Raw genomic sequence first — 12,507 nt, forward strand, 5'->3', positions numbered from 1 at the left:
AACAAAGCCCGTGTGCCACAACTACTGAGGCTGTGCTCTGGAGCCCATGAGCCACAACTACTGAAGCCCACGCGCCTAGACCCCGTGCTCCGCAACAAGGGAAGCCACCACAATGAGAAGCCCACGCACCGCAACGAAGAGTAGCTCACCCTCGCCGCAACTAGAGAAAGCCCGTGCGCAGCAACGAAGACCCAACGAAGCCAAAAATAAACAAATAAAATTTTAAAAAGCATCAGATGGCTCTCCAGGGCATTAAAACCTTTTCCTAGAGCCCTCATTTATACTAAACATAAGAGAAGGCAAGTAGTATGTCCACTGAAAACAATCCTCATACACTGCTAGTGGGAATATAAAATGGTGCCGCCATCTTGGAAAACAGTCTGGAGTTCCTCAGATGGATAAACAAAGAGTCACCATATGATCCAGCAATTCTACTCTCAGGTATATACCCAAGAGAAATGAAAACACATCCACCAAAAAATTTTAAACACCATGCTAAGTGAAAGAAACCAGTCACAAAGGATCACATATAAGATTCCATTTATATGAAATGTCCACAATAGGCAAATCCATAGAGACAGAATGTAGATTAGTGGCTACTAGGGCTGGAAGGAATGGAGGAATTGGTAGCTAAGAAGTACAGGGTGGTTTTTTTTTTTTTTTTGGCTTAATGAAAATGTTCTAAAACTGATTGTGGTGACAGATGCACAACTCTGAGTATACTAAAAAGCCACCGAGTTATATACTTTAAATAGGTAAATTGTATGGTATATCTCAATTAAGTGATTATCAAAAAAGAAAGAAAAGCCAGCTCCAGAGACAGGAGAGGACCAGAGTGTCCTGTTTCTCCCTCTTTCTCATATATCATTCTTGTCATTTATTGGGTGTCTAGTCCATGCTTAGCAGTAGGGAGACAGAAAAAGAAAAGACACAAGCCTTGCTTTCGAGGAGTTCCAAGTTAAACAGGCAATTGTTATGAGGCAATGAGCTCTTTAGGGTGGACAGTTACCCGGGAGGGAAGAGAAGGAGCTCTGAAGCCCGGCACATGTGGAGAAGTGGAGGTGGAAACACAAACCCAATTCTAGAAATTCAGAGAAGGCCTCGAAGAAGTTAGCCAAGTTTAGTTGGGTGGCATGAGAAGAATATTCCTAGAAGAGCGAGCAGCATTTGTAAAGGCTGTTAGGAAAAGAGAGCATTCAAGGAACTACAAGAAATACAGACTGGGAAAGCCAGAATAAGACATGAAGGTGGACGTGGACCAAAACATGGTGGGGGAGAGGGAGGCTGGGAACTCTGCTAAAATACTCAAGGTTTCATCTTTTATTCAGGAGCCCTTGAGGTTTTAAACAAGAATTATGCTTTGTGCGTCAAGGAGGGATTTGTGCCCTACTCCCCAAATGAGGGCAGTTTGGAAGCTGTTGCATGATTCATGCGAGAGACATCGGAGACGAGGCAATGGCATTGGGCAAGCAGAGAACGCCTCCCTGGAAGGGCTAAGGCAAGGATTCCACTTCCCCATTTCATGCCTCACCTGCTCCCTCGGCCTGTGTACTGCACCTGCAAGCAGCCTTTGTGGGGCTTTCAGAAAAGGTACCAGAATCTGGTCTAATCCCCAGGCAAATCCTGTGGTTACGGCAAGAGCAGCCTTTCCCTGATTGCAACAGGGGACAGATGACCAACTACAGAAAACCACAGCCCCAATTGTGCAAATTCTAACAGTCTCTAGAAGATCCACCAGGCTTCCTGGATGTCAGGCCCCAGTGTGTACACCAGCACACATATCCCCCGACCATGATGGCTTGGGGGCTGACTATACCTGGCCCCTCCTCCACCAAGAGACACAGCAGCAGTGAGGTTGGAAACATCAACCGGAAGCCCAGGGTCTCAAAGAATCAGAATTTCTATGTGATGGGAGAGATAATTTTGCTGCTGTACACGTGCCCTGCCCATCACAAAGCCACCCCCGCAACACCGACAGTAACCCACAGGCTCTCAAGCCCACAGATCCAGAGGTAGGTCTGCAGGCAGTGCAAATGTTTGCAGAAATACCCTCTTTCATACTTTTCTGTGCCCACTCAGATGCCAAAAGGAAAGACTTAGGCCGAATGGGTGGTAGGAAAGCAGAGGAAGCTCTGGCTGGGCAGCCCTGCGGCAGGACTGACCTGCAGGCCTTGGGATGGTAGACAGGCTGGCTGAGAGGTGATCTCCAGAGAATTACTGGGATTATACAGATGCTGAGTTTGTGGAGGGCAAATATCCACTCACCCAGGATTTCACAACAGTTGGGTCTCTGGCTTTGAACCATAATAATATGGTAGCCCTGAGCTTGGACGGGGCCCTCAGTAAAACCTGATCTGAGACTTAAGCTCTTCTCCCAGCAAGTGAAGGAAATGGGCCCTTTCAGGTTCAGGGTGCTGAGGGGGTGGTTCTCTGTTTGCCAAAGTAATTAGTCACAAGAGTGAACACATCCTTGGCCTCTCCTGGACTAGGACACACGTCAGAGCCATAAGGTACCTTCAGAGAGAACTGAGCTAATAGAACAGCTTAGCAGGGATTCTGGGCAAGGTAAACACAGAGAACAGTTTTAAAACCCCAGCTCAACAGCAGCCACAGCAGGATGCCTGCCTCTCTCCCAGGGCGCAAGGCACTGAGATGATATTTTCTGCAGAAAAACACTTAGAAAATAAAGACTTCTTTTCCAGAAAGCAATTTGGCCACTTATGTTACAAACCAGAAAAATGTTTAAACCATTTCTGAACCCATAGTCTCGTATCTGAAATCTAGCCTGGGGAAATGAATCTAAATGTGGAAGAAGCAAACACAGAATAAGCTGCAGACTGAAAGATGTTCATTACAGCATTATTTACACTAGTGAGAAAGTGGAAATTATCTAAATGTCTTCTAATATAGGAATGTCTATGTTAATTATGGTAGCACTACATGTTCAACTACTATGACGGCATGGAAAGTGATGATTATGAAGACTATGAAATAACATGGGAAGATGCAGATGATATAGAATTTAAGAAAAATAGCAAGATACAAAAGTATATACACATACAGTATGAGCACAACTGTGGCTTGATTTTAAGGCAAAGTCTCTTCGACCTCTGCGCAACAGGCTGGCTCCCACCAGCCTCAGCATTTCTGAGTGAGCCCACAGAGGCCGTGGCCTTGCCCAGGAGACCCCAGGGCTCGAGACGGCATCCTCTCAGGATTATTTACACAGCTTCCCCCTGACCAGCAGGGCCTGGGCTCTGGGTTGGATTTGGGGGCGTGTGGACATTACCAGGGTGGCAGCAGTGGTGGCAGCAGCAGCAGCAGTCACAGCAGTAGTTAGGTCGGCATTCCTCTCTTTCTTTCTCTCTCTAGGAGGTGAAGGGCACAGAAGAGGAAGTAGGTGGAGAGCAAGAAGCAGATCACAGAGAGGAGGTCCTCCTTCAGCTTGCTTTGCTACAAACAGGATTAACAAATAAAAGCAAAAGGCCCCCACTAGAAGGAAAAAAAAAGAAAAAGAACAAAGAGACAAAGATAGCTGCAAGGGAGAGACGTAAGGAGGAGAGGCAAACATCTAGGCTGTGACCACCCTTGTTCCAGGGCAAAGGCAAATTCCTAATAAGCTGTCATTCCCTGTCACGAAGTCAACGGTGAACAGAGAAAATGACATTTCCCAGAACAATGCCCAGGGAGGCAATTCCCCAGCTCTGCGAGTACCTGAAAGTGCTTCTACACATTCCCCAGGAGACTGGAGTGAGCCACGCAACAGAGAGAGGGGAAAAAACACAGCAAAGGAAACGACCAATCACTGGGGCAGCACGCAAGCAGGTAGGGTACAGATATCCGCAGCAGGGGGTGCTACAGAACAGGACTGGCCTCACCCCTCCCGAGCCCCACTCCTGCACACATCAATCTGGGCGCTACCAGCTCAGGCAGCAAATGGAAGGGGTGATGGTAAATAGACACAGTCAAGATGAAACCAAACCAGGGGGGCCTCAGGACCAGGCAGCTGTCCTCACGAGCCTGCTTCACTCTAATTCGTCTTGGCCTCGTTTAGGAACCAGCTGCCTGGCCCAGTGACAGAGGTAAGCTGCTGAGGGGTGGTGACAGATGCTCTCACTCACTGAGCGTGCAAAGGGTGGTCTCCAAACCTGCCCAAACCTGGTCTCAGACAAGCAGCCTAGAATCACCTCACGACTGTGCACAGATGAAAAGGAAGAGGGAAAAAATTCCAAAGCTAGACGGAGACTCCTCAGGTGCAAGCTGGGGCTCCCTTTCAGGCCAGGTTTTACCTGTAAGCATGACAATTGCACAAGCCTTTCAGAAGGTTCTGAGGCTGCTACTCCAAAGCTGCTGCCCCCCCTCTCGTGACCCAGTGGCACTCATGGGGGCATTGCCAAGTGGATGTGGAGCTGTTCCCCAGTGAGGGGAATACACGTGGCAAGGTGAGGCATTCCTTCGGCCTCGGGTGATTTCTGTCCAAATCTTAGCTCTGCCACCCAGCCGTCACGGGACCCCCAGCAACCTGCTCGCCTCCGAAGCCTTCCCTCAGCAGGGCAGTGAGGGTACCCATTGCCTCACTGAGGGGCTGTTAGGGTCAAAATTCAAAGTGAGACCGTGAAAGAGGTTCAGTACCAAAGACCACAAAGTTTTATGACCATCAAATACCACAGGGCTTAGAGTAGGTTCTCTACATTTTTCCTGAAAAGGGAGGTCACCCCTGGTCCACCAGGGACAGGAAGCTTTGGGGAGAGGCCTGGGGGAGGGAGCAGAGGGAGAAGGCTGTGCAGGTTCCCAAGGGTCATGACCTGGCCTGGAGGGGAAAGGAGGCTTGACTTCTAAGAGACACAGACCTCTCCAGAGAACCCAGAGCAAGGGGTCCTGAGAGCAGGTGTAAGTAAAAGGGCAGGAGCCATAGGAAGCAACTCCGTGCTCCAAACCCTGACCCTGCGGTGGACCGTGCATGGAGCTGCGTGGTCAGGGAGATGAGCAAGTCAGACCTGACGGTCTAGGGGCCGCTGGGCGGGGAGAGCACGCACACAGGGAATCATCCCTCCACTCTCCCCGCCTCACTAGAAAGCACAACATGGCCTGGGACAGCTCGGATGGAGAAGTCGGCTCCACTCCAGGCCTTCACAGAGCTAATAAGGCTGGGGAGGGCCTCCCATAGTGGCCAGAAAAAGAGCAACCGGGGAGGGAAGGGGAGGCATGCAGGGGGAAGGTGGACGGTGCAGCATAAGCAAAGGGAAAGGAGGGCAGCTGGGCGTGTCTCGGGGATGATGGCGAGTCCAGCGTGGCTGTGGCCTAAAGGTGTGAAGGAGGCCTGAGAGGAGGTGGCCAGAGGTCGGTCAGGGTGGGCTGCAGAGGGCCTCCCTCAGATGCCAAGCTCAGGCCTTCAGGCCCTTTAGACCCTCGCCTGTGGACGGCAGGGACATACTAAAGAGTTTAGAGAGGGCATGACATGGCCGGAACTAGAAAAATTGGAGGCAGCTGAGTGAGATCAGAGGCACCAGGGGATATACAAACAGAATCAGAGAGACAGATCCTGGGCACTGCTTCTGGGGCAAAGGGCTGCCATGGTTATTACGAGCCCACCTGGCCAGCTGGCCTGCATTCCTCACCTGTTTGCTAATTCCCATGGCAGCTAATCCCACAAACATCCTGTATTTCTTATTTAGGGCTAGTGCCGCCAGGGTGACAACCTGCCTTCCCCTTACCTTTGGTGGTTTTATGGTTTCCTTTCCCAATTAAAGTATGAAGGAGTGTAGTGTGCACCCCACCTCCCATCTGCTACGACGTCTTGATGTCCTCCTCCGCACCAAGGTCCCAGTGCTGGACCTTGGGCAGGACACCTGTGCCTCAGAGAAGTACCCTTGTCTCCGAGAGGCTGGACCTGCCAGAACGCTAATGAGATGTTCAGATGCCAGCCGGCTAGGGCAGGAAGAGAGCTGGACACAGAACCAACAGCAATGCTGCTGCTTCTCCAGGTTTACTCAACCAGTAAAGCACACCACCCACCTCTACCCCGCTTATTGTGAGATGGAAGTTATTACGGTGATTGGAGGGGACTAAGCCAAACGAAAGTGGTTAATAGCTTAGTATGGACAGGGTAGGAGCCACAAAAGCCCAGGAAAGCTCATCCCTGTGTGTGGAGCTTGAGACACAACCCTTCTCTGAAGAAGCTGGTGGGCTTGCCGTGGTCCCTAAGTCCACTATCTGACCCCACGGAGGCCACACAAGTGGGAGAGAGGGTCTCAACGCTGGTATTGAGTGGGGGTGAAGCAGGAGGCGGGGAGAGAGCAGTAAAGAGTTTATCACCACAGTCCTAGGCAGAGAAAATAGGCAGGAAGAAGGGGACAGGATGGGGCGGGGGGCGGGGGGTGTGGAGAAAGAACTCAAATCAGCTAATGTTTACCAAGGGTTCACTGTGTGCCAGGTGCGTCACAGCCCTGTGTGCTAAGGACTAAAACCTTGCCTTCCCACTACTGAGGAAACCGAGGTGTGAAGGACTCAAGCCCAAGGTCACTGAGCTGGCAAGGAGCAGAGCCGGAACCCAGGCAGCCTGAACCTGGTGCTCACTCCCAGCCCTGGACACCCAGCTTTGAGAAGGAGGAACTAAATGGCCTTGAGGAGGGAGTTAGTGCTGATGCACTGAGAGGGCACTAGGAGACGGGGACTGGCCTCTGAGCTGCAGCCCTACCGTGGCTTATGTGGCTTCCTACCCGTCACTTCCCTTCTCTGAGCCTCAGTTTCCTCACCTGCAAAATAGAACAGTTTTCACACTATCTGGCCACAGGGGTACACATGAATCCCAGCAAAGACTGAAGGGGAAGTCAGGGGACAGAGATGGGGACACGGCCCCCACTTCAAGTAGAATAGCACCATTGTGACCCACTGTGGATGGGGGCTGTGGAGGATTTTAAAGTGGCAGGAAGAGGTTTTGTTCTTAAAAACCTGTCTGAGAACCCCGGGACTAGATGTCTCAGGGGCCCCTCCTATTTTAAGCACTTTCTCATCTTAAATGGGGTATGTGTTGGGGGTGGTGGTGAATGAAGCATCAAAATGACAGCAGGGTGTCTGAGACAGGAAGACGCTGAGAAGCCTATTTGCTCAACAAATGGTACACAAAGCCCAAGCCAGATGCTATGAACTCCCTTTCCCTTACTATAACAGTAAAACAGAGAACACAGGAAGGTCCTAATTTGTAGACGGGGCACGCTCCAAATGTTTCCCCTCCCACCTCTTTCTTTTCAAGGCTTAGGTTTCCTATCATCACTTTATTATGGGTTCTTTATACAAAGATATTCTTCACTGGAAAGGTAGAGCAGACTTCAAGTTTCTTTATGACTTGGTTACCTGGAAGTCAGATCATATTTTCCCAAAGAAATAATCAGGGCGGAGCTGGAGCAGAACAAACTAGATTAACTGGGGGAGAGGGAGATAAAGAGGAAATTATTCACCGAAGGTGAAAAGTTAACCCTTGGAAGAGAAGGAAAAGATGAAGAAGCAAAAAGACACGCACTGGGGGCAGGGGGGGGGGGGGGGGGGGGGGGGGGAGACGACAATACAGACAAGACTAAAGGAAAAAAAGAAGTAAATGTTACAATGCTTTTCTCTTGTAAAAATAAAATACAGTGTGTGTGTGAAAAATAATAATAAAGTTAGATGTTGACAAAACTAAACTCTTTTGTTAGGGATGCATGCAGGTTAAAGGAAATGATTGTCAAGAAGTGAGGATGGTGTTTAACCGGGAAGAGGGAAGGAGCTTGTGATGAGAAAAGGAGATGGGAGGTTTTTAAGATGCTGACAAGTATCAATACTTTCAGATTCGAGTAGTGGTTATGTAAGTATCCTCTTTTTATTTGTTACATTGACAGTTTTGTTCTGTGCACTTCTCAGTAGGCATATCGTATTTTACAATTAAAAACCTGCATAAAGAAGAAGAAAAAAAAAAGACGTAAATGTTTGAAAAACGAAAAATAAAGTACTTCCGATGCTGAGATACATGTGGGAAAAGATAGGAATTGGGGGTGTTTCTCAGTATCCTAGGGAAAGTAAGAAGGTAGGAGGGGAGGAGAGGTGTTAATGTAGGCCTGCTTTCCCTAATGTTTAATTCACGGAACACTCTTCGCTTGAGGTGGTTCTTGGAAAACGGCTCTCCAGTCAGATGAGCTCGGGAAACACTATGTGCGGAGTCCTTCCGGAGGCTGTAATGTACACCAGTACACTGAAGGCTCTGCAGGAATGAAACCTGCTTCGTGTTGTTCAGTCCAGCATTTCTCAGATGCGTTTGGCCTCAGATCTCCATTTCGGAAAGCACACTGTGGGAGAAGCCCCATCTCAGGCAGTGTCCAGTGTCAGCTGGCACAGCGGGGCCACTGGTCCAAGCTGGCTTGCTTAGTTGTTCTGCCAGCTTGGACTGGGGCGGGCAGGAGCAAAGAGCTGGTATAGGACATTTGGAAATCTGTTATTGGAAACGTGGGGAATATCTATATAAGCATGTCATAGGAATTTAAGATAGCGGCTAAATTTCACTGGTCCAATATTTGTTTTGACTTCATAATCGAAGGGAAATCTCACATTCACCTAAAATACAAGCTTTCTATACATTCGCATTCTCCCCCCCGGGCACCCACACCAAGTCTTCCTTGACCACAATCACCTAAATTCAAAAACTTGGCATCATCACTAACTATCTTTTACACTCTTTACCCAAGTATATATTTTAATCTAGTTTATATGCCATCCAGACCACAGCTGTCTCTCCTCTGCTCAGGCAGATTTGTGGGAGGCCACCAAATGCCTTGATGAATAAGATCTGACACGGTGTCTACAGTGTATCATTCATCTACTGGTAAAACAACTGTCAAAGAGGGAAAGGAGATGCAGCTGGCATGGCCTGTTCCTCGTAATCTCTGCTGGCCCCTGGTGCTGGTGGCTTCCTCTCCCAGGCGCTCACTGCCGTTGCTTTAATAACAGGCTCCTGAATCTTGCCATGGTCAACACGTGCTCACTGGCGTCAGACAAGTGTTCCTTGATGGCAGGGTTTTTCTTAAGCAAGTCTTCTGGTCCAAGGAAGGCCCACCAAGTCCCTCAACTTTGATGGAAGCTGTCAACTGCTAGTAATCTTACTACTCAAGCTAACTTACTACAAGCAGACCCAGAGTTTAACTTGAAATGAAATGGACACTGGACCTTTTAGAAATGGAAATGCAGCCTGTCTCTTCAGATGAATTTCAAGGGAATTTGGAATATAGATAAGTTAGATGTGTTATTCCAACTGGGAGGTTATAGTCTAAAGATAGGAATTTAGGTATTCAGGATAAACTTGAAACACCAAAGTTATACTCTTGGGAAAAAACAAAACAAAACAACACTGTATGGCATTTAGCTCATTTGCACCAAGATAAGGAGGGGGGTGGGGGTGGTAGTGGAGTTGCAAAATGCCAGGTGTCTAAAAAATCACTTCCATTCCTTCACCCCTCATTACTCACATATTTGAGTACAGAAGCACGCGCACGCACGTGCGCACACACACACGCACACACATGCACACACGTGTACACTCCTTCCCTCCCTCCCTCCACCTTCCCAGACCTCACCTGGTTGATAACATAGATGCCATAGTCCAACTGCTGACGCTGTAGGACTGGGTGCAAATAATACAGCCAGTACTTGAGGTGTTCCTGCCGGTTGCGGAACGGAATGATGATGGCCACCTTGTGAGGAGAGACGCAGTCCTTGGGGGTATAGCGACCACCCACCTTCACCTTCGGGTTCTGTTCCTCCACAAGCTTCAGGTCCACAGCTTTGTTAAACTCAATCAGCATGGGGCCAACTAGAGAGGTGGAGGGAAGGAGAAGATATCAGGCCACAGGACTCTGCAGGTGGCCAGGCCGCTACCGCTGGAAGCATCTCCTCCTGGGAGACAGTGTGGCTGTGGAAAAGGCACTCAGGCCCAGCACTGGGTACCATGTCCAGAACTAGCATGACTGACCATCCCAGGAAACCCTTCAGTATCAGGCAAACCCAGACAGCTGGTCACCCTCTGAAGCACTTCACCTTCCTAGGACCCACTCCTCTCAGACTATGTTGCTCAACTGAAAAATGGAAATGGAGTAATTCCTGCTCAGACTTCCTGACAAGCTGTAGTAAGGATCAGAAAGCATGGCTGAGAAAGCACTTTGTCAGAAATCCTGAGGTTGAAACTCTGCCACCTCCCAGCTGTGTGGCCTTGGACAAATGACTCACATCATCTCTCTGAACCTAACCTAGTCGGGGGAAAGTGTGCGTGTGTGTTGGGGAGGTCCCTGTGGAGAAAATGAGCCTGAAATTACAAGCGGCAGAGAGTGGTATGAGTAACCCATGTCTCAGGAAGGGAAGTGATGCACAGATGAAACAAACTCAACGGGTAGGGACTGGAGGAACTAAGGGGAAACAGAGAGAAGAAACAGCCAGAACAAACATCAAAGAAGAGTGCTTAGAATAAGCAGGGGATGAAGAAGGGAGGAAAAGTCAGGGGCAACTCCAAAGTTTCTGGCCTAGAAGAACATGGCTCCAAATGAGAGAACTAAGTTAGTAAGAGAGCTCTGGGCTCAGAAGACAAATTGATGAGACGTGGATGGTGGCTTGTGAGGTAGTGGCAGGTTAGGAGTAGAGGAAAAGGCAAGGGTGAAGATCCAGATACAGACATAAAAGTCCCCGTCTCCTAAGTAGAAACAGGTGGAGCTGAGAGAGGACCTCACTCCTCCAAGTCTGACAACCACCCCTGCCACAGCACACATGGGGAGGGCAGGAGAAAAATGACTAGCCTAGGGACACACAGGGAATTGGGAACAGAGTCAACACTTGAACCCAGGTCCCCAGTATTCCCTGTAGGCCAGACTTTCTCAAAGTGGGTTCCAGGAAACACTAGTCCCAGTGAGATGCTCAATGGAAGAACACGTCCCCTGGTCAAATAAGTTTGGGAACGCTGCACACTAAATCTTGCTTCTGGGAAGTCATAATGCATACCAAAAGCTCTGAGAAGCTGTGCAGTCAAGAAGTTCACTTTATCTATCTCACCACTTCCTAAACTTATTTGGCCATAGAATCATTTTATCAGGGAACATACTTTAGGAACCATTACTCTAGCATAACCAGCTTTACCTATGGAGTAAACTATCCACAGGAACAAAGGAAGGAACCTAAACACTACAGAACAGAAGCCAGACCCAGACCACAAACTCAGAGCAAGTTCACCTGAAACATGCTGGTGAGAACCACCCAGGGTCCAGTGTGCAGCCCTCTGTTGCCCTGTTTGTTTGTCAATAGTATGTAGCTCTCCAAGCACCTCTTGTCTTCAGGGATCCCTCACCCTCCTGAAATGAGGCAGCCCAAGAAAAGGAAGCTGTGACTCTCGCTCCCCTTGCCTGTCAGCAGGTATGGACCTGCATCTCCTCCTCTTCTCCCCTCTCCTGGATCCCCAGGACTCCTCACACCTTCCCTCCCTCTGACGCTGACCCAGTTCTATCATCACAGCACCCGCTCACATTAGTTCATTTTCTTCTGAGACACAGCTCTGATCCTATCACTTTCCTGCTAAAACCCTCTGATGGCCTTGGACATAGCCTTGGACAAGGTAGGGCTAAGCCTCTTAGCTTGGCAACAAGGCCCTTCAGTCTCAGCTCTACCCTCCTTCCCGTTCCAATAAACTGTGCCTATGCCCACACTTTTCCCTTTGCCAGAAACGCTCTTCCCTCTTCCCTCTAACGTCATTGAGAGACTAGGATCTTAAAATCAAAGCCCCAGTCTGGCCTTGTCCTTTTGCTCTGGCCTGTCCAGAGCTCAGACGGCAGACCCCGTGCGGCAGGAAGGAGGTCTTCAGGGATCAAAAGCCCTAGTCTCTGCCTGGCCGTGCACCTCGGTCTCTGGAGGAACAGAGGCCTCACAGATCAGTCCCTCACATGACTGCCTGCTGACCCAGCTCCAACCTCCCAGGGTGCCCTCAGGTGAGTAGGTACTATGTCCCAGAACCAAGTAAGGGGTCAGCCTGGCCATTGTCTCTACAGAAAAATGTGAGGAGTGTGAACACATTCTATCATCAGAATCATGTGAGGTAATCAGTAAAAATATGGAATCTCAGGCCTCTCCCCTAGAGAACCTGACTCGGTAGATCTTGGGAAGGACCCACGTAAATAACAAGGAGCCCAAGGGATTCTTATTGGGCACGATGGGCAGAGGGGAGCCGGACCGCCCATCTTCACAAGCCTTGGGGCTTTCATGGAGGGAGCCCTTTCCCACAGGGTCCAGCAGGCCTGGGTTGCTCTACTCCCCAACCTTGGGCAAAGCCTTTTGGGGGACCCTGCTGCACAGGGTGCTTGTGAAAAACATGAAAAGAAGACCTGTCATTGGGCTCTTCTCACTTCAGAAGGCCCCACGACATCTGCACCCCATCCCCAGCCTGCCCCACCTTTGGTTCTGAAAATGCTGCTAAACATCGCTCCATTTTTGGGAACCCAAGAGGCATCT

General features: G+C 49.4%; 1 protein-coding gene across 1 annotated transcript in view; it reads right to left on the reverse strand.

Moving 5' to 3' along the window:
* B4GALT1 (beta-1,4-galactosyltransferase 1) overlaps positions 1-12,507 on the reverse strand; it is a 49,931-nt gene that overhangs the window by 13,429 nt on the left and 23,995 nt on the right. Inside the window, exon 2 of the mRNA XM_024753792.1 lies at positions 9,600-9,835. Within this exon, the coding sequence (XP_024609560.1) occupies positions 9,600-9,835 (236 nt within the window). The remainder of the gene's footprint in view (positions 1-9,599; positions 9,836-12,507) is intronic.

Source organism: Neophocaena asiaeorientalis, unplaced genomic scaffold (assembly GCF_003031525.2).
Source record: "Neophocaena asiaeorientalis asiaeorientalis breed wild unplaced genomic scaffold, Neophocaena_asiaeorientalis_V1.1 scaffold220, whole genome shotgun sequence".
Lineage (NCBI taxonomy): Eukaryota > Metazoa > Chordata > Mammalia > Artiodactyla > Phocoenidae > Neophocaena > Neophocaena asiaeorientalis.